The sequence below is a fragment of the Astyanax mexicanus genome, chromosome 22 (genome assembly GCF_023375975.1).
Source record: "Astyanax mexicanus isolate ESR-SI-001 chromosome 22, AstMex3_surface, whole genome shotgun sequence".
NCBI lineage: Eukaryota > Metazoa > Chordata > Actinopteri > Characiformes > Acestrorhamphidae > Astyanax > Astyanax mexicanus.
This window is the reverse complement of record NC_064429.1, coordinates 12,583,780-12,607,187: the sequence shown is the minus strand read 5'-3', so window position 1 is coordinate 12,607,187 and position 23,408 is coordinate 12,583,780. Positions and strand designations below refer to the sequence as shown.

The 23,408-nt window shown below is 40.5% G+C and overlaps 1 protein-coding gene across 2 annotated transcripts; it reads left to right on the top strand.

Moving 5' to 3' along the window:
• The first annotated feature begins 6,893 nt into the window (after nucleotides 1-6,893).
• Nucleotides 6,894-13,040, top strand: LOC125787025 (endonuclease domain-containing 1 protein-like). 2 transcript variants are annotated; one of them, XM_049470780.1, is made up of 3 exons: nucleotides 6,894-7,109; nucleotides 7,219-7,746; nucleotides 11,510-13,040. In XM_049470780.1, exons 2-3 carry the CDS (start codon nucleotides 7,444-7,446, stop codon nucleotides 12,107-12,109), a joined length of 903 nt encoding a protein of 300 aa, XP_049326737.1. In that variant the 5' UTR covers nucleotides 6,894-7,109; nucleotides 7,219-7,443; the 3' UTR covers nucleotides 12,110-13,040. The 2 variants fall into 2 exon arrangements, with proteins under 2 accessions (XP_049326737.1, XP_049326736.1); XM_049470779.1 differs by having other exon boundaries at nucleotides 6,894-7,746.
• Nucleotides 13,041-23,408: the final 10,368 nt, after the last annotated feature.

Genomic DNA, 23,408 nt, shown 5'->3' with positions numbered 1-23,408 from the left:
GCTCAGGTCTTTCAACATCTGCCAGAAACTCCTGCTGATGTTCTACCAGTCTGTGGTAGTCAGCGTCCTCTTTTACGCTGTAGTGTGCTGGGGAGGCAGCATCAGCAAGAGGGACGCTGGACGACTGGACAGGCTGGTGAGGAAAGCTGGTTCTGTGCTGGGACTAGAGCTGGAGTCCTTAACACCACTGGCAGAGAGGAGAGCCCTCAGCAAGCTGCTGAACATCATGGACAATGTTCACCACCCTCTGCACAGCACCATCACCAGGCAGAGGAGCTCATTCAGCGGCAGACTGCTGTCCCAGTCCTGCTCCACAGACAGACTCCGAAAGTCTTTTGTCCCTCAGGCCATAAGACTGTTCAACTCATCTCAGCACAGCAAAGTAAAGACTTTTAGTGACATTTTTTCACTCTGGCCACTCCATGTACACAGGCCTCATCTCAGCAGACACACTCTCAGAGATTCCCTTTTACATTACATTATTTTGCAGTAGTAGTTTTTGCACAAGCTTGCACTGCAAATTTAAATTATTATACAACTGTGTATTTGCATGTTTTGTATGGCTGACATCAGATACCCTCATTATATGCAAATCAACTGGTGTTCATTGTCTACTGTGTTCAACTGCACTCCGTTACACACTACTGACTGTACTTTTACACTTTATATATTTTATTGTATTTGTATTTTTATAAGTATGGTGTTATCTTATCCGTCCTACTGTGCATACCCGCTGGTGGATGTCCAAAAGATCCCTCTGGGATCAATAAAGTATTTCTTTCCATCCATCCATCCATCCATCCATCCATCCATCCATCCATCCATCCTTCCTTCCTTAATGTGGTCCAGAACTTTACACACCAATCCTACTGTAATCTACAACTTTATATACTGTGATACATAACTTTACAAATCCCTCTTTCTTTGATTCACAACCTGACAAATCCTCTTAACATCATTCAAAAATTATAGTAGATAACAGTTAGAGGGAGTTGGAAAGTTGGAAAGTTTTGAATGAGTAGGAAGCAAAAATCTTGATTTGTTTGAGTAGAAATGTTTCACTAAAAGCTTTAATTGCTGAATAAAACCTCATACTCTTCAAAAGCAGTATTAGATTATGAGTAGGTTTTTATGCTGAGAGTTTATCATTAGGTGTATATAAAGCGTTTAGCGTGTGATTGGTCACAGAGTTAAATGTTTCCATATGTAACGACCACTGTTTGGCCAGTAAATAAGTCTCAGACCAGTGCTGCTTTCCACTCTGTTTATTCTTCCATCTCAGAGCTCTCACTCGTCTGAGCATTCTTTTTAAAACAGTAGTTTAACATTACATGTACAGTGCCTTGCAAAAGTATTCACCCCCTTGGATTATTTCCCTATTTTACTACATTACAACCTGTATGTATTTTTTTTATCTGAATTGAATGTGATGCATCTGCACAAAATAGTCTACGTTTTAGAAGTGAAATGAGAAAAAAATATATATGTATATAAAGAAAGTATGAAAATAAAAAACTGAAAATTGGCATGTGCATATGTATTCACCCCCTTTGTTATGAAGCCCCTAAAAAGTTCTGGTGCAACCAATTACCTTCAGAAGTCACATGCTTAGTGAAATGAAGGCCACCGGTGTGCAATCTAAGTGTCACATGATCTGTCAGTATATACACACCTTTTCTGAAAGGCCCCAGAGGCTGCAACACCATTAAGCTAACCAAACAACACCATGAAGACCAAGGAGCTCTCCAAGCAAGTCAGGGATAAAGTTGTAGAGAAGTATAAGTCAGGGTTGGGTTATAAAAAAATATCCAAATCTCTGATGATCCCCCGGAGCACCATCAAATCCATCATCATCAAATGGAAAGAACGTGGTACCACAACAAACCTGCCAAGAGAGGGCCGCCCACCAAAACTCATTGAGGGCATTCATCAGAGAGGCAGCACAGAGACCAAAGCTAACCCTGAAGGAGCTGCAGAGTTCCCAAGCAGAGACTGGAGTATCTGTTCATATGACCACAATAAGCCGTGCACTCCATAGAGTTGGGCTTTATAGAAGAGTGGCCAGAAAAAAAAACTTTACTTACAGGCAAAAATAGGAAGGCTCGTTTCGAGTTTGCAAAAAGGCATGTGGGAGACTCCCAAACTGTATGGAGGAAGGTACTGTGGTCAGATGAGACCAAAATTGAACTTTTGGCCAACAAGGAAAACGCTATGTCTGGCGCAAACCCAACGCATCTCATCACCCCAAGAACACCATCCCCACAGTGAAACATGGTGGTGGAAGCATCATGCTGTGGGGATGTTTTTCAGCAGCAGGGACTGGAAAACTGGTCCGAGTCGAGGGGAAGATGGATGGGGCTAAATACAGGGATATTCTTGAGCAAAACCTGTTTACGTCTGTCAGTGATTTGAGACTAGGGCGGAGATTTACCTTCCAACAGGACAATGACCCAAAGCATACTGCTAAAGCAACACTTGAGTGGTTCAAGAGGAAACGTGTAAACATATTGGAATGGCCTAGTCAAAGCCCAGACCTTAATCCAATGGAGAATCTGTGTTCAGACTTGAAGATCTAGGGAGCAACATACCTGAAACAGATTAAACCAAATAAATCTTCAAATCTTGCAATGAACGGCTGCAGGTATAGCACACTGAGGTTGTAAAAAATAAAATAAGATAAAAAGGGATTCGCTTAATTCACATTTTACTTTAGAAAGCACAAGTTATATAACGCGACTCGCACATGCGGAGCACGTGTCTATACTATAACTCGATAAAGTTAGCATTTCTTATCAAAACTATATAATAAATAGAGCACTAGATATTTTTATAAAGTTATAGAACAGTGTTTTAAAGTTTTGAACTGGATAAAGATTAGAAAATATATATTTTAGAGAGGAACTGCAGCAGCTACACACCATCCATCTCAGAGCTCTAACTCGTCTGATGGAGGTACGGCAGCAGCAGAGGGACACAGCCTGCAGAGAGGTCACAGCAACAAATGAAAAGCTCCCAAAAATATATATTTAACCTTTTTACAAAAATATAAACTTTTACAAAAAAAGTAAACTTTTTAGACATTTTTAACCCATTTTTATAATAATAGAGCAAATTTTGTGGAACTCATTAATAATATTATCTGTTCATTCCAACTCTGTTTCTATATCTGGATTCACAGCATCAGAAAAACAACACAGGGTGAGTTTACACTTTGTGCACTAATCTAACACCTACATAGAAGTGTTGTTTACTCATCAGCTGAAATTAGACCTGATTGGCTGAACAGATACGGACCCTAACCAAACAGGAAGTGGCTGTGCTCGCTGCCCCTTCTATAAAGATTTTATCTCCAGCAAGTTCTGCACATTTTATTAGTGCAACACCTTAATACTGAATTAATAAAGAACATGAAAAATACAGGTAATCAGAATCCTCACTCTAATCTAAAACTTTACACACCATCCCTCACTCTAATCTAAAACTTTACACACCATCCCTCACTCTAATCTAAAACTTTACACACCATCCCTCACTCTAATCTAAAACTTTACACACCATCCCTCACTCTAATCTAAAACTTTACACACCATCCCTCACTGTAATCTAAAACTTTACTCACCATCCCTCACTCTAGTCTAGAACTTTACACACCATCCCTCACTCTAATCTAAAACTTTATACACCATCCCTCACTCTAGTCTAGAACTTTACACACCATCCCTCACTCTAATCTAAAACTTTACACACCGTCCCTCACTCTAATCTAAAACTTTACACACCACCCCTCACTCTAATCTAAAACTTTACACACCATCCCTCACTCTAATCTAAAACTTTATACACCATCCCTCACTCTAATCTAAAACTTTACACTCCATCCCTCACTGTAATCTAAAACTTTACACACCATCCCTCACTCTAATCTAAAACTTTACACACCACCCCTCACTCTAATCTAAAACTTTACACACCGTCCCTCACTCTAATCTAAAACTTTACACACCATCCCTCACTGTAATCTAAAACTTTACACACCATCCCTCACTCTAATCTAAAACTTTACACACCATCCCTCACTGTAATCTAAAACTTTACACACCATCCCTCACTCTAATCTAAAACTTTACACACCATCCCTCACTGTAATCTAAAACGTTACACACCGTCCCTCACTCTAATCTAAAACTTTACACCCCGTCCCTCACTCTAATCTAAAACTTTACACATCATCCCGCATTCTAATCTAAAACTTTACACACCATCCCTCACTCTAATCTAACACTTTACACACCATTCCTCACTCTAATCTAAAACTTTACACACCACCCCTCACTCTAATCTAAAACTTTACACACCACCCCTCACTCTAATCTAAAACTTTACACACCACCCCTCACTCTAATCTAAAACTTTACACACCACCCCTCACTCTAATCTTAAACTTTACACACCACCCCTCACTCTAATCTTAAACTTTACACACCATCCCTCACTCTAATCTAAAACTTTACACACCATCCCTCACTCTAATCTAACACTTTACACACCATCCCTCACTCTAATCTAAAACTTTACACACCATCCCTCACTGTAATCTAAAACTTTACACACCATCCCTCACTCTAACACTTTACACACCATCCCTCACTCTAACACTTTACACACCACCCCTCACTCTAATCTTAAACTTTACACACCATCCCTCACTCTAATCTAAAACTTTACACACCGTCCCTCACTCTAATCTAAAACTTTACACACCATCCCTCACTCTAATCTAAAACTTTACACACCGTCCCTCACTCTAATCTAAAACTTTACACACCATCCCTCACTCTAATCTAAAACTTTACACACCATCCCTCACTCTAATCTAAAACTTTACACACCATCCCTCACTCTAATCTAAAACTTTACACACCATCCCTCACTCTAACACTTTACACACCGTCCCTCACTCTAATCTAAAACTTTACACACCGTCCCTCACTCTAATCTAAAACTTTACCCACCATCCCTCACTCTAATCTAAAACTTTACACACCATCCCTCACTCTAATCTAAAACTTTACACACCATCCCTCACTCTAATCTAAAACTTTACACACCGTCCCTCACTCTAATCTAAAACTTTACACACCGTCCCTCACTCTAATCTAAAACTTTACACACCATCCCTCACTCTAATCTAACACTTTACACACCATACCTCACTGTAATCTAAAACTTTACACACCATACCTCACTCTAATCTAACACTTTACACACCATCCCTCACACTAATCTAAAACTTTACACACCATCCCTCACTCTAATCTAAAACTTTACACACCGTCCCTCACTCTAATCTAAAACTTTACACACCATCCCTCACTCTAATCTAAAACTTTACACACCGTCCCTCACTCTAATCTAAAACTTTACACACCGTCCCTCACTCTAATCTAAAACTTTACACACCATCCCTCACTCTAATCTAAAACTTTACACACCATCCCTCACTCTAATCTAAAACTTTACACACCATCCCTCACTCTAATCTAAAACTTTACACACCATCCCTCACTCTAACACTTTACACACCGTCCCTCACTCTAATCTAAAACTTTACACACCGTCCCTCACTCTAATCTAAAACTTTACCCACCATCCCTCACTCTAATCTAAAACTTTACACACCATCCCTCACTGTAATCTAAAACTTTACACACCATCCCTCACTCTAATCTAAAACTTTACACACCGTCCCTCACTCTAATCTAAAACTTTACACACCGTCCCTCACTCTAATCTAAAACTTTACACACCATCCCTCACTCTAATCTAACACTTTACACACCATACCTCACTGTAATCTAAAACTTTACACACCATACCTCACTCTAATCTAACACTTTACACACCATCCCTCACACTAATCTAAAACTTTACACACCATCCCTCACTCTAATCTAAAACTTTACACACCGTCCCTCACTCTAATCTAAAACTTTACACACCATCCCTCACTCTAATCTAAAACTTTACACACCATCCCTCACTCTAACGCTTTACACACCGTCCCTCACTCTAATCTAAAACTTTACACACCGTCCCTCACTCTAATCTAAAACTTTACCCAACATCCCTCACTCTAATCTAAAACTTTACACACCATCCCTCACTCTAATCTAACACTTTACACACCATCCCTCACTCTAATCTAACACTTTACACACCATCCCTCACTCTAATCTAAAACTTTACACACCATCCCTCACTCTAATCTAAAACTTTACACACCATCCCTCACTCTAATCTAAAACTTTACACACCATCCCTTACTCTAATCTAAAACTTTACACACCATCCCTCACTCTAATCTAAAACTTTACACACCGTCCCTCACTCTAATCTAAAACTTTACACACCGTCCCTCACTCTAATCTAAAACTTTACACACCATCCCTCACTCTAATCTAAAACTTTACACACCATCCCTCACTCTAATCTAAAACTTTACACACCATCCCTCACTCTAATCTAAAACTTTACACACCATCCCTCACTCTAATCTAAAACTTTACACACCATCCCTCACTCTAATCTAAAACTTTACACACCATCCCTCACTCTAATCTAAAACTTTACACACCATCCCTCACTCTAATCTAAAACTTTACACACCATCCCTCACTCTAATCTAAAACTTTACACACCATCCCTCACTGTAATCTAAAACTTTACACACCATCCCTCACTCTAATCTAACACTTTACACACCGTCCCTCACTCTAATCTAACACTTTACACACCATCAGATTCTAAAAAAATCCTCTTGTGATTCTTAACTTTACAATTCCCTTTTATCGTGATTCAGAACTTTACAAAATCTTCTTAATTCAGAGCTTAATTCAGAATTCCTCTTTGCTTGCTGTTTATTCTATAAAGATTTTATCTCCAGCATGTTCTGCACAGTTTATTACTCTTAATGAACCATATTCATGCTCTCTGAGGATCCAGATCTAATGTTTTTGATGTAAATATAAATGTATTCACTCTTTATAAATCATTAATAAACTGCAGATCGATCAGCAGGACCACTGCAAGGATTACATCTATTCCTCACGGTCGGTATTGATTATTAGTTCTGATTATTGATTGTGATATTGTGTTTGGAACATAAACAGAAGTTATTCAGTGTGTGGTTGATTGTACGCTGACTCTACCTGATCTCAGGTGTTTACAGTCTGGTTGGAGAAGCAGGTCTGTGTGGAGGCTGAGGTGACTCTGCACTCAAGCTCCTCCCACTTTCAGATTCACCCCTGTAGACCTGTTACCTCCTCCTCCTGCTCCTGCTGCTCCTCTTCCTCCTCATCCTCCTGCTCCTCCCCCTGTGTGAGGTTGCGTATATATTAGACCCCTGTAGACGGGTGTTGAGCTGGAGATCTGCTGAAGGTCAGGATGAAGCTCTTCGCTGTGCTGCTGCTGCTGGGGATGTTCTCTCTCTCCGTGGCCGAGGTCGTGGACTCCTTCAAAGACACCTGTCCTCAGTTCTTCATCAGAGACAAAAAAAACCGAGCCGTCCCTCCGACTGTTACGAGTAGACCTAAGTATAGGCAGATCTGTCAGTTCTATAAAGGAGATTACAGGTTCGCCACTCTGTATGACACCAAGTTCAAGATCCCCGTCTACTCCGCCTACACCTACTCTTTTACTGAGAGTGGGGACATAAAGGGTCCCTGGGACTGGAAGATTGAGCCTCAGGTGAGTAAACCTTTGTATTTAATATATTAATTTTTAATTTTATTTCAAATTTTTCCCATTTTCTCCCCATTTTACACGGCCAATTACCCAACCCCCTCACTAGGACTCCCCCCATCACTAGTGATGCCCCAACACACCAGGAAGGTGAAGACTAACACATGCTTCCTCTGATACATGTGAAGTCAGCCACCGATTCTTTTCGAGCTGCTGATGGTGTAGCATTGCCGAGCAGCATCACAGCGCTAACGCTCAGAGTAAAGCGCAGTGACTCGGTTCTGATACATCAGCTCACAGACGCCCTGTGCCGCAGACATCACCCTAGGAGTGATGTGGGGAGAGAGCGCCATCTACTGTACCCACCCGGAGGGAGCAGGGCCAATTTTGCTCCCTCTAAGCACCGGCAGCTTGATGGTAAAGCTGCATGGGCGGGATTCAAACCTGCGACCTCCTGCTCATAGTGGCAGCGCTTTAGACCGCTGGACCACTCGGTGCCCAATACTTTATGTATTTATAGAGTTTTTTTTTGAGGTAGAGTTCTGAAGTCTGTCTGATATTTTATAATATATTTGGTGTAGAATAGTAAATCTATAGCTGCTGTACACTCACTACTACAACTTATATCAAAGTTTTATTTCATCAGTGTTTCCCATGAAAAGCTCTTTTCTATTTGCATTTTAATATTCGATAAATATAACCTGACTAAATATAACTAGTCCTGCGATGGATTGGCGGTCTGTCCAGGGTGTATACTGCCCTCCGCCCGATGCCGGTTGGGACAGGCTCCAGCCCCCCCGCGAGCTCATCCGCAGCCGCAGCTCCACACGTTTAATATGATTTTAATTGTTCTCTCTTAAAAAGTATTAAATCAAATCACATTAAATCACATACATGGAGAAACCCTTATTTTAGTTAACTGTAGAACTACTCATATATGTCCAGTTAATTACTCACTACAGACACCAATGTTTTTAATTTCATGTTCATATTAAATTACACACGTTACACTGAGACTGTAGTATATGGGTCAATGACGTATAAGGATTTTCAACATGGCAATTTTAAAATACAAAAAATAAGAGTATCTGTTGCAATTATTAAAAAAAAAAATGTTGTGAACACATAAACTCATATTAAAATCTTAGATTGAGTGATTTTAGTATATTTTTATTTAGAAGAATTGGCCTTGGCCTTACAAAATGTCATGTGGTGCAACCGTGATTTATGTTAAAATTAATACATTTCCTTAATATACTTTATTTTTATTTTACAAATTCCCACTAATAAAAAGTGTCTATAAATAAAATTTTTGCATTATTTTTTAGTTTTTGTAAATAATGATCAGAATTTTGTTTTTTAGTGTCACAATCACTGGCTATAATGTAGTTAATAGGGTATTTTTTGCTGTAAATCCTATAAAAACGTTAAAATGTTTTTTTTTTAAATACCATTAACTTCAGCATACAGTATCAATAGTTAATATTTCAGCAACAGAAAATAGATACTTTGTTTTAAATTGAATACAGTTACTGTTATTATAGGTTGCACCACATGATGAGTGGTCGCTCCAAATGACATAAAGTATTGTATCATTACTATTTAACTATTAAAAGAGATCAATAAACAATAAATTTAACAAACTAAATAAATACAAAAATAGAATTCCATACAAAACCAGAATTGTTTTCTATTTTTTTCCCAATTCTTCCCTAATTTACATGACCAATTACCCATTACCTATTACTAGTGATGCCCCAACACCAGGAGGATGAAGACTAGCACACACCTCCTTTTTTTTTCCAAAAATCCCATCACAGTATAATATGTGTAGAACATAAGTGTTATGATGTGTTGTAAGTGCAGCGAACATTATGGCTTTGTTAAGAACATTTAATTCTAGAATTGAATAAACCAGGTTTGAGGGTGCATTGTGTCTGTACCTAAACTATGTTGGGGAAAGCGTTCTAAAAGTTATTAGATGTTCTCAATTGTTACAATAGTTTTTTTTGCTTGTTTCTGGTTGCACTTTAACTACTAAGGGGAAATTTGAGTAAAAACAACAAAAAATGTTTTTAACCATTTCTTTATCATCTGAAGTTTAATAAAACATTTTTTGGGGCCATATTGCCCAGCTCTACACCTCCCTATAACTAATTTGTGCAGCATCTGAAGACAAAACCTGGTGAATCTTAGGTGCCCCTAACAGTGGTTAATTTGCCTGGAATCATTACATCATATTTCTGAACGATCTCAATAGAAAGTAATAGTGGACCCTGATTTTTTGGCCAGAATCTCATCTCAAGTCTAATATCTGCGGGATTAGAATTATGGTGAGCGGTTTTTACTTTGCTTGTTAGCGGCATCTGGTAAAATAGATTGACAGCAGTAAAGAAATACATAAACGTTACATGCTTGTTTTGTTTTTTTTCATTTTTATAATTATATTTTACAAAGATTAAACATTATCTGTAATTTGACTCAAAATTACTTAAATTGCATTAAAATATTTTCCCAAAAAATACTAAAATATAGTACTTTATGTGTACATGTCATCAAATAATATAAAAGCACAAAAAGTGACAATCTAGCCCATATATCTATCATTGAAAACCCTCTGCAGTGGTCGCAGCACATGACATTTGGTCACCACGTGATGTTTTTAAGTTCAGTCAGAGTTTACAGGCAGATAATTGGCCACCTAAACAAAATAAGCTAACTTCCCACAAAAGGTCACTATACAATTTATAATCAAAATATATATTTGTAGAAGTAACTTAATATTCATTATTTTTAAGGTCATACCTTATGATATCCAAATGTGGCAACTACATACCAGCTGTTAAAAAGGTTATTTTTTATCAAATTTAAGAGAGAGTTACAAACTTGCTTGCAGCTTCCGAAGGTCCCTGGCAAACTGGTAAATGATGCAACTTCCTGTATTTAAACTGGTTTTAACATAAAGGTCCCAAAGTAGTAGTTTCTTGATGGTCGCACCACATGATATTTTGCTTGTATATTACGATGGAAATAAAATTACAAATGCTTTAAATTTTGTACAGAACTAAAAAACACTTTGAAAATCATGCTGAAAAGGGCAAAAAAAATAAATATATAGGTTAGGAGTAATTTTAAAGAAGTTTTCAAAACAGTAGTCATGGTGGGACGGTCGCACCACATGATATTTTGACACTTTAAATAACCTAAACTTTCTAATGAACTAATTACTTTTAATAAGTAAAACAGAATTAATTGAAAGTTGGACACAAAATTTAGGCGTCACGTCATTGACCCATATGTTAAGTGCTTTATTTTATGATTTTTTTTTTAAATATTTCTGTTTATGTTGTGCAGAAATTACAAACAGTCTACATAAAACTACATCGTACTGAATATATATATATATATATATATATATATATATATATATATATATATATAATCTGTATATATAATATATATAAACTTTAAAAGCTAAAGACATTTAATTCAAAGCCCCTAAAAACACATCTTCAGCGTGAAGTCTGTGTCACCACAGCAGCATTGAAGGAATTGTTCATTTAAACAATGTACAATTTACACAAGTGCAGACAGACTTTTTATTTGTGTGCTGACAGGGGGAATATCCTTTTGGATATAGGGGTTCTGGGACACGTTTTAGGGATGGTTGGCCTCCGATGTCCCTGTCTGAGGGTGAAGTTTACTGTGTGTGTTTAGGACTGTGGGTCGGGATCTGGACTGAACTTCCTCTTGTTTCTCTCCAACACAGCTCGACGACCCCAACAAGGGAGAAGACATGAAAACAGAGGAGGAGGAGAAAGAACTTGGTTATCGGTTTCAGGCTCAGAAAAAAGACTACGAGAACACCAGCTACACCATGGGTCACGTGTTTCCAAGAAGCTACGCACGGAGTGATCCACACAAAGAGTCCACCTTCACACTCACCAACGCAGCTCCTCAGACAGAGGACAGTAATAAACAATGGGTGGAAAAGGTGGAGGAGGAGATGCTTAAAAAGATTAAAGGAAACTGTGACAGAAATTCTTTTGTGTACATTGTGAGTGGAGTGGTTCCAGGAGATAAGAAGTGGCTGCCAATAACACGGGAGGTGGGGGGGGAAACAATTGATCATGGAGTTAATATTCCTAGTCACTTCTGGACCGCGTATTCCTGCAAAAGCAAGAAAAAACGCAGCGAAAACGTATCTAACGCCTACATCGCTGAGCAGATCACCCCCCTATTTCCTGAGAATCTGACCGTTGATAAGCTAAATAAATGCCTCAGAAGTCTCTACGAAGACGATCAGTTCAGTGTGTTTGGCAAAATCAAGCAGAAACAAGACAAGGGGAAGTTCAATGACGAACTTTAAGTTGGCTTGGAATAGTGCGCTAATAACGTTTAAAAAAGTTAAAATGGTTGCTAAGCTGTTTCTATCTGGAGCGTGTTAAGAGTGGTTGCTATGCTGTTAACTTTTGACTAAAAGTACAAAATCTTTAAACTAAAAGCTAAACTTCAAAAACTTTTGGCTAAAAGCGAAAGTCTAAATTATATCTGTGATGGTTGCTAAGGTGTTGCTAGGCAGTTGCTAAGTATACCAAGTGATTTGATAAGGTGTTGATAATTGGTAGCTAGGCAGTTCATATCATATATAAAGTGGTTGCTAAGGTGCTGATAGACAGTTGCTAATGTGTTATTAAGTGGTTGCTATCACATATGCGGTGGTTGCTAATGTGTTGCTAGGCAGTTGCTAACATATTCCAGGTGGCTGCTTATTGGTTGCTAAACAGTTGGTATAATTTCTGAAGTTACTAAGGTGTTGCAGGTAGTTGCTAAGGTGGTTGCTATCATAAAAGTGGTGGTTGCTAAGGTTTTGCTAGGTGGTTGTTAAGGTGTTGTTGATTGGTTGTTAGGTGGTAGGATTTGCCCAATAGCTGTTTAATGCAGCAGCTCCTCCATACAGAGATACAGATATATGGGGAAAATTCGTACGATAATTTTACAAAAACCCTAGATCGGATCGGTTTACCTAGCATATCATTTGAAACTTCGTTTGAAAATGTTGCCAAAAGTTTGTGGACACTTTTGAATGGATCCCTATGGGGAAATGTCCGGGCCTGAAAACGTCGGCTGTATGAAAAAAAGCACAAGTAACCTAATCCGGTATAGGTCCTACGATACTGCAAAATTCCGTGATTCTACGTAAAAGCTGTAGGAGGAGTTTATTTATAAAAGTTTATTTATGCGTTAGTACTTTGCTTCACGCCTGATCTAAGATTTTTATGCTAATTAATGAATCAGATAACTGCAGAAATCTAGTTATAAATGTGTAATGATGCTTAATAATGTAAATGAAAAAATATCAATAAAGCTTTTCCCTGTGCAACAAATCAAATCTTTCTCTCTTATATGTACACACACACACACACACCCTAAACCATATTTTTATATGATTTATATAATTAATATAATTAATATCTGAAATGTTTCCAATCTGAAATATACCGGCTCTGCTTAAAATTATATAAACATTTACTAAACTTTAAAAAAACACTTTTATTGTGTTTAATGTTTCCGTGGACACTCGCAGTGCCACACGTGTCCCCCTGCTTAAGCCAGTACATATCCGGCATGTCTGAAGTTTGATAGAGAGCATTTAGATGTTTCGGAAGAGTGTTGGGAGAATTTCAGATGAAACCACAGTAGAGCCGTTTGGTACAAACACAACTCCGTGCGTTTGGAGGAGAGTGAATGCTGCTGAGTCACATCCAAAGAACACCATACCAACTGTGAAGCATGGGGGTGGCAGCATCATGCTTTGGGGCTGTTTCTCTGCAGAGGGACCAGGACGACTGGTCCGTGTACATGAAAGAATTAATGGGGGCATGTATTGTGAGATTTTGAGTGTAAACCTCCTTCCTTATTGTGTTATTGTCACGTTTGCACTGACGCAACTTTCGGCTTGTGTACCTGCTGGCTGATTGTTTCCTTACATTTGATACTATTTATTAACTTTCAAACTTCGTAAACCTATAAAATCCCTCAGGTAGCTATTCATTTTGTGTTATTACTCTATTTTTGCCGTTGTTTTTGTGTTTTTGTGCTTACTTTGAGGTAATGGCGACCGTGAGTCCCGCGATGCCTCCTTCGCGGCTGTCTCCACCCCGGAGCTGCCAGAGCGGCAGGCCCCAGCGGTCACCATCTTCACCTGGGAGTCGCCTCTACGCTCTCCACTGCTGGCTGCGGGACTGGTGCTCTGCTAGTGGAATCGGCCCCTGTGGAAAACTGGGAGAGTTTTCAGGAGCGTCCAGCCCTCTTCCACCAAGACGGGCTTCACCCCAGCCTCCTGGGATCCACCGTCCTCTCTGGAAACATTGAGGCGGTGCTACGCCGGGACTGACTGGCTCTAACCAGTCATACCGGCCATGTCTAAGTAATGGGCAGTTTAGTAATATACATCGTTCTAATGATTTATCTTACCACTTTCCTGTTCATAAGGCTGTGAGTTTTAACTATAATTATGCGCCTCTTTCTGATACAAGTGCTTTTATACCGTTTAGGATTGAGACTGTGTCTGTCCCCCCGTGTAGCTCGAAATCGAAAAGGTCAGAAAATCTGTTTTAATAATCTTATTAAAATTAAAACAACTGCATCCGTCTCTCAGAGTACCAGCAGCGTCCGTATGAAACTAGGGCTATTAAATATAAGATCGCGAGCACCTAAATCAGTTATTGTTAATGATATTATTACTGATAATCACCTTACTGCACTATGTCTGTGTGAAACCTGGGTTAAACCTGATTAATATATTGCTTTAAATGAGTCTACCCCCCCAGGTTTTAGCTATTTTAGTTACCCACGCAGCCCTGGTCGTGGTGGAGGTGTAGCCACAATCTATGGTTCAGTTATAGGTATAACTCAAAACTGAGAATTTGATGTTAAGTCGTTTGAAGTTCTTAGTCTTAAAGTAGCAGGCCCGTCTCCTGCTTCCAACATTTTTCCGGCTCGCATGGCAGCATAGTCTCACAGACTACAAAAAAGCCCTAATTAAAACAAAATCCCAGTATATCTCAGCGCTTATTGAGAAAAACAGAGACAATCCTAGATTCCTTTTCACTACTGTGGCTAAACTCACCGTTATCCCTGCCGACATTAATATTAATGATTTCATGAAGTTCTTTGATGATAAAATTAATAGCATTAGACAAAACAATTCAGTATCACTCCCAAAATTTACCTATAGATATCAATGAATGCTGCTCCAGCTCTGAGGCACACCAAGAGTATTTCAGCTCGGTTACAGAAAAATATTTACTTAGTGTAATTAACTCATCAAAATCAACATCATGTATATTAGATCCAGTACCCACACAATTATTTAAACAGGCACTGCCAAAGGTGGGTAAACCATTACTAGAAATAGTAAATTCATCCCTTAGCATGGGCTACGTACTCAATTCTCTTAAATTGGCGGTCATTGAGCCTATTATCAAAAAGCCAAATCTGGACCCCTGCAAGCTTACTAACTATAGACCAATTTCTAATCTTTCCTTTATAGCCAAAATCCTAGAAAAAATTGTGTTTAAATTGTGTTTTAGTATTCATGAGTTTTTTCAATCTGGATTTAGACAAAACCATAGTACTGAAACTGCTTTACTTAGAGTAACTAATGATTTACTAGCTCTTGATAGGGGCAGTAATGCCATCCTTGTAGTTCTAGATCTGAGTGCTGCCTTTGACACCATAGATCACGCTATTCTACTTGATAGGTTAGAAAATCTTATAGGAATTAAAGGATCTGCCCTCACCTGGTTCAGATCTTATCTGAGAGATCGATTGTGTTTACTTAAATAACGAATGCTCTTATCAGTCTAGAGTAAAATATGGTGTCCCTCAAGGATCAATACTGGGTCCATTCCTCTTTACTCTTTATATGCTACCACTGGGTAAAATTATCCGTAGGCATGGTATTAACTTTCACTGCTGTGCTGATGACACACAACTTTACATATCTGCTAAACCCAACAAGGAGCTCTGTATAAATCAAATAACAGACTGTATTAAAGAGATTACACAACTTTCTCTTACTTAATTCTGATAAGACTGAGGTCCTTCTATTAGGTCCTAATATTGATAAAAACATAAATGTTAATACTGTAGATGTAGACAGTCACTTAATTATACCTGGTAAAACTGTGAGGAACCTTGGGGTCATCTTTGACCCAATTCTTTCGTTTGATGCTCACATATGTAGCATAGTCAAAACTGCCTTCTTCCATTTAAGAAATATAGCTAAAATCCGCAGTGTACTCTCTCTGGAAGATGCAGAGAAACTGGTACATGCATTCATAACCTCCAGGCTGGAATACTGCAACGCGCTGTTGGCTGGAAGTCCACATAAATTACTTTATAATTCTTCATTTCTTTTATATAGCTCCACAACTTTGGAATAGCCTCCCTATTAATATACATGACTCAGACACAATCTCAATCTTTAAATCTAGACTCAAAACATTTCTATTTGCTCAAGCTTTTGAACTTTCAAAAGTCTCATCGCAATTTTTGTAATTAGTCTCTTACTGTTTCTCTAACAGCTCAACCAGCAAATATAAATACACACCATCCCTCACTCTAATCTAAAGCTTTACACACCATCCCTCACTCTAATCTAAAACTTTACACACCATCCCTCACTCTAATCTAAAACTTTACACACCGTCCCTCCCTCTAATCTAAAACTTTACACACCATCCCTCACTCTAATCTAAAACTTTACACACCGTCCCTCACTCTAATCTAAAACTTTACACACCGTCCCTCACTCTAATCTAAAACTTTACACACCGTCCCTCACTCTAATCTAAAACTTTACACACCATCCCTCACTCTAATCTAAAACTTTACACACCATCCCTCACTCTAATCTAAAACTTTACACACCATCCCTCACTCTAATCTAAAACTTTACACACCATCCCTCACTCTAATCTAAAACTTTACACACCATCCCTCACTCTAATCTAACACTTTACACACCATCCCTCACACTAATCTAACACTTTACACACCATCCCTCACTCTAATCTAACACTTTACACACCATCCCTCACTCTAATCTAAAACTTTACACACCATCCCTCACTCTAATCTAACACTTTACACACCATCCCTCACTCTAATCTAAAACTTTACACACCGTCCCTCACTCTAATCTAAAGCTTTACACACCGTCCCTCACTCTAATCTAAAACTTTACACACCGTCCCTCACTCTAATCTAAAACTTTACACACCGTCCCTCACTCTAATCTAACACTTTACACACCGTCCCTCACTCTAATCTAAAACTTTACACACCGTCCCTCACTCTAATCTAAAACTTTACACACCGTCCCTCACTCTTATCTAAAACTTTACACACCATCCCTCACTCTAATCTAAAACTTTACACACCATCCCTCACTCTAATCTAAAACTTTACACACCATCCCTCACTCTAATCTAAAACTTTACACACCATCCCTCACTCTAATCTAAAACTTTACACACCATCCCTCACTCTAATCTAAAACTTTACACACCATCCCTCACTCTAATCTAAAACTTTACACACCATCCCTCACTCTAATCTAAAACTTTACACACCATCCCTCACTCTAATCTAAAACTTTACACACCATCCCTCACTCTAATCTAAAGCTTTACACACCGTCCCTCTATCTAATCTAAAACTTTACACACTGTCCCTCACTCTAATCTAAAACTTTACACACCATCCCTCACTCTAATCTAAAGCTTTACACACCATCCCTCACTCTAATCTAAAACTTTACACACCATCCCTCACTCTAATCTAAAGCTTTACACACCATCCCTCTATCTAATCTAAAACTTTACACACCATCCCTCACTCTAATCTAAAGCTTTACACACCATCCCTCTATCTAATCTAAAACTTTACACACCATCCCTCACTCTAATCTAAAGCTTTACACACCATCCCTCTATCTAATCTAAAACTTTACACACCATCCCTCACTCTAATCTAAAACTTTACACACCATCCCTCACTCTAATCTAAAACTTTACACACCATCCCTCACTCTAATCTAAAACTTTACACACCATCCCTCACTCTAATCTAAAACTTTACACACCATCCCTCACTGTAATCTAAAACTTTACACACCATCCCTCACTCTAATCTAAAACTTTACACTCCATCCCTCACTCTAATCTAAAACTTTACACACCATCCCTCACTCTAATCTAACACTTTACACACCATCCCTCACTCTAATCTAAAACTTTACACACCATCCCTCACTCTAATCTAAAACTTTACACACCATCCCTCACTCTAATCTAAAACTTTACACACCATCCCTCACTGTAATCTAAAACTTTACACACCATCCCTCACTCTAATCTAAAACTTTACACTCCATCCCTCACTCTAATCTAAAACTTTACACTCCATCCCTCACTCTAATCTAAAACTTTACACACCATCCCTCACTCTAATCTAAAACTTTACACACCATCCCTCACTCTAATCTAAAACTTTACACACCATCCCTCACTCTAATCTAAAAACTTTACACACCATCCCTCACTCTAATCTAAAACTTTACACACCATCCCTCACTCTAATCTAAAATCTAAATCTAAAACTGTTTATTATTATAGTGTAGAATTTTACACATCATCCATTAGTGTAGTCCAGAATTTTACAACCCCCTTTACTGTGGTCCAGGCCATAAAAAAGCCAACATGTTGCTGATATGGCACAAAACACAAACAAACAAACTTGTGTCCAGAACTTTACACATAATCTCTTACTGTAATCTAGAACTTTACACACCATCCCTTACTGTAATCTATAAATTTATAAACTAGAACTTTATTTACTGCGATTCAGAACTGTGCAAATCCTTCTTACTGCGATTCAGAACTTTACAAATCCGTCTTACTGTGATTCAGAACTTTACAAATCCTTCTTACTGCGATTCAGAACTTTACAAATCCTTCTTACTGCGATTCAGAACTTTACAAATCCGTCTTACTGTGATTCAGAACTTTACAAATCCTTCTTACTGTGATTCAGAACTTTACAAATCCTTCTTACTGTGATTCAGAACTTTACAAATCCTTCTTACTGCGATTCAGAACTTTACAAATCCTTCTTACTGCGATTCAGAACTTTACAAATCCTTCTTACTGCGATTCAGAACTTTACAAATCCTTCTTACTGCGATTCAGAACTTTACAAATCCTTCTTACTGCGATTCAGAACTTTACAAATCCGTCTTACTGTGATTCAGAACTTTACAAATCCTTCTTACTGTGATTCAGAACTTTACAAATCCTTCTTACTGTGATTCAGAACTTTACAAATCCTTCTTACTGCGATTCAGAACTTTACAAATCCTTCTTACTGCGATTCAGAACTTTACAAATCCGTCTTACTGTGATTCAGAACTTTACAAATCCTTCTTACTGTGATTCAGAACTTTACAAATCCGTCTTACTGTGATTCAGAACTTTACAAATCCGTCTTACTGTGATTCAGAACTTTACAAATCTGTCTTACTGTGATTCAGAACTTTACACATTTCTCCTGATTCGGTATTGATTATTAGTTCTGATTATTGATTGTGATATTGTGTTTGGAACATAAACAGAAGTTATTCAGTGTGTGGTTGATTGTACGCTGACTCTACCTGATCTCAGGTGTTTACAGTCTGGTTGGAAAAGCAGGTCTGTGTGGAGGCTGAGGAGCACTCAAGCTCCTCCCACTTTCAGATTCACCCCTGTAGACCTGTTACCTCCTCCTCCTGCTCCTCCCCCTGTGTGAGGTTGCGTATATATTAGACCCCTGTAGACGGGTGTTGAGCTGGAGATCTGCTGAAGGTCAGAATGAAGCTCTTCGCTGTGCTGCTGCTGCTGGGGATGTTCTCTCTCTCCGTGGTCGAGGTCGTGGACTCCTGCAAAAAGACCAGTTCTTCATCAAAGACAACAACAACCAAGCCGTCCCTCCCACTGTCCTCAAGGCAGAGCAGTATAAGCAGATCTGTCAGTTCTATGAAAAAGACTACAGGTTCGCCACTCTGTACGACATCAAGTGCAGGATCCCCGTCTACTCCGCCTACATCTACACCATTACTGAACCCAGGAAAATAAAAAACAGTGACTGGAAGATTGAACCTCAGGTGAGTAAACCTGTGTTTTACCTGTTTATAGAGAGAATGAGGTGGAGGTTTGTTGGGTTTGTCTCTTAAAGGTTTCAGATAATCAAACTAATTTAAATATTAGTCAAAGACAACAGGTATACACAAAATGCAGTTTGTAAATAAAGGTTTTTATTATTAAAGGTTATTTTTACGTGGCGGGAGGTGCGGCGGCTCTCGGCAGCGCCGTGGCGGGAGGTGCGGCGGCTCTCGGCAGCGCCGTAGCGGGAGGTGCGGCGGCTCTCGGCAGCCCCGCGACAGGTGGAGCGGCGGCTCTCGGCAGCAACGCGACAGGTGGAGCGGCTGCTCGGGGCACCGGGACAGGTGGAGCGGCTGCTCGGGGCACCGGGACAGGAGGAGCGGCTGCTCGGGGCACCGGGACAGGAGGAGCGGCTGCTCGGGGCACCGGGACAGGAGGAGCGGCTGCTCGGGGCACTGGGACAGGTGGAGCGGCTGCTCGGGGCACCGGGACAGGTGGAGCGGCTGCTCTCGGCACCGGGACAGGTGGAGCGGCGGCTCATGGCACCGGGGCTGGCTGAGCGGCTGCTCGGGGCACCGGGACAGGTGGAGCGGCTGCTCGGGGCACCGGGACAGGTGGAGCGGCGGCTCTCGCTAGCTCCGGGGCTGGATGAGCGGCGGCTCTCGCTAGCTCCGGGGCTGGATGAGCGGCGGCTCTCGGTAGCGCCGGGGCTGGATGAGCGGCGGCTCTCGGTAGCGCGGCGGCTTGTGGAGCGGCGGCTCTCGGTAGCTCCGGGGCTGGCTCGGCCTCGCTCTTGTCAGGGCCGTTCTCCCCCCTCCACGACTCCGACTCGGCCGCCGAAGAGTTTCGCGGGAGAGGCGGGGCGGAGTCGGACTGTAGCCCGGGCAGAGAGGCGCGGAACTCGTCCTCCTCCTCCGGGCCGACGCAGCAGCAGCAGAAGTCCGGGCCGGTGTGAGCGCACTCGGCCTCCCGGTGTCTGGGGCTCGGACACCACTCGCACCAGCCGAGTTCGGGGCGAGGCGTCCACTGCTGCTGCAGCCGCCTCTCGCTGGCGTCCTCCCACTGCTGACGGAGCCACTCCGGCAGGAGAGAGGAGAAAGGGAAATCCTCAGCGTCACCGCTGCAGAGCGGTGGGGAGTAGCTGGGGGCGGGCTCTGGCTCGAGGAGTAAGGAGGCGAAGGGGAATTCCCCGGCGTCACACCAGCGAGGCGGTGAGTAGCCGGGGGCGGGCCTCCCCTTTTTTCTCCCGCAAGGCATTATTTTTATTTTTTATTTTTTTTTACGAGAGGAAAAAAAAACAAAAAACAAAACTGAGGTGTGGCTTCGGGCGGCCAAACAAAGGCACGCTTTGAGCACACCACAGCCCCGTGTCGTGCTCCACTCCGCGGCTTCCTTCCAACCCGGTCACTGGACCCCGCCCAAAAGGGGCGGAGTCCGCATTCTCCACCACTGTGGCGCGCCCCTGGGGATGGGGGCGTGACCACTGTGACCCGGCAGCAGGAAGCGCAGATAGACACACAGACACGAGGAGTGAATTAACTCAAAACGTACCTTTTATTTGGCTTTTAAACGCCCTCCACCACACCCAAAACAACTCAAAACATGATTATGGCCCAAAGGGGCTCTAGAGTTCAGTAGTCTCTTTTTGTAGTCGTTTTTGAGGTCCGTGCAGCCTCAGCCCTCAGCTCCCCAGTCAAGAGTCTCTTTCTCAGTGAGCTGAGGCTGAGTTTTATACCTGTCCCAGCCGGCTGCTTAATCAGTCCTGAATGCACACCGGCTGGGACAGACATGGCTGTCAGTTCCGGCGTGGGGCGGACCCACGGTTCCCCCGCCTCCTCACGCCACAGTATATATATATATATATATATATATATATATATATATATATATATATATATATATATATATAGTCAGGTGAACAGGTAAAATCAATACTCAGGTGATGACTTCTTATTAGTGCTGTGTGCAGTGTCATGTGATCACGTTAGGGAGTGATGTGAATGTGAGGTGCATTCTGGGCATCGAAGTCCGGAGATTGCAGGTAGAGCTGAGTGTGGGAGAGACAGGAGCACCTTTGGCTCCAGTTGTAACACAGATTGAGATGTTTGGATGGTCTTTAATGTAACAGGTCTAGATTATGTGTGTTTTATGTGATTGACTAGCTGTTGAATTTGCTGTATAATATATTGTATATATTATAATATATATACTTCATTAGCTGGAGTAATGGATTTATCATTGCGTAATTCATACTCTGGTCAGAACCGAACACCAGTGTGAGGGTGAAGTTTACTGTGTGTGTTCAGGACTGTGGGTGGGGATCCGAACTGAACTGAATCTCGTTTCTCTCTAACACAGCTCGACGAGAAACAGGCCGACAGAGAGATGAGACGGGAGACAGAAGAGGAGGAGAAACAGTTTCGGAATCAGTCTCTGAACAAAGACTACAGGGGTAGCGGCTACACCAAGGGTCACGTGTTTCCAAAAAGCTATGCGTTCAGTGATCAACAGAAAGAGTCCACCTTCACACTCACCAACGCAGCTCCTCAGACAGAGAACAGTAACAGAGAGTGGGCCGAACAGTTGGAGGAGGAGATGCTTAAAGAGATAAAAAAAAACCTGTGTTGACACTGCGTACATTGTGACTGGAGTGGTTCCAGGAAAGACGTGGCTGCCAATAGAAAGGAGGTGGGGGGCAATTGTTCAGGGAGTTAATATTCCCAGATACTTCTGGACCGCGTATTCCTGCAAAAACAACAACAACATAAATGTATCTAAAGCTTACATCTCACAGCAGATCATCCCCACACCTAAAGGGGAAACCAATTTTAAAGTAAAAAACATGACAGTTGATGAGCTGAACAAGAAGTTTGAGACAGGCTATTATAAAACCCCCTTCCGTGTGTTTGGATAAAATATTAAAGCATTTTTATCCGCTGTCATATCAGGCTTAGTGTGGCTTCATGAAAATAATACATATTTTTTAAAAATGCTCACCAATAATATGCACAAAAAATGTACTTAGTTTGTGGGTAAATTCTGGAGTGTGTGTGTAGCTATAGATCACTGCAGGATATAATGAGTGATCAGATAATCAGAGTAATCAGGATTTACATGATTCAGACAATAATCAGATTTATGCTTTAGTAATTTGCTTCATGCCTGATCTAAGATTTCTGATCTGCTGTTTTTATGCTAATTAATTAATCAGATAACTGCAGCAATCCAGTTATAAATGTGTAATGATGCTTAATAATGTAAATGAAAAAAATATCAATAAAGCTTTTCCCTGTGCAACAAATCAAATCTTTCCCTCTGTTTTTACTCAAACACACACACACACACACAAACACACACACACAAACACACACACACACACAAACACACACACACAAACACAAACACACACACTCACACAAACACACAAACACACAGACAAACACACACAAACACACACACAAA

Coding starts and splice junctions, on each gene's coding strand:
- LOC125787025 (XM_049470780.1), top strand. CDS start 7,444: ATGAAGCTCTTCGCTGTGCTGCTGCTGCTGGGGATGTTCTCTCTCTCC. Junction 7,747..11,509: donor ACTGGAAGATTGAGCCTCAG/GTGAGTAAACCT, acceptor TCTCCAACACAG/CTCGACGACCCCAACAAGGG.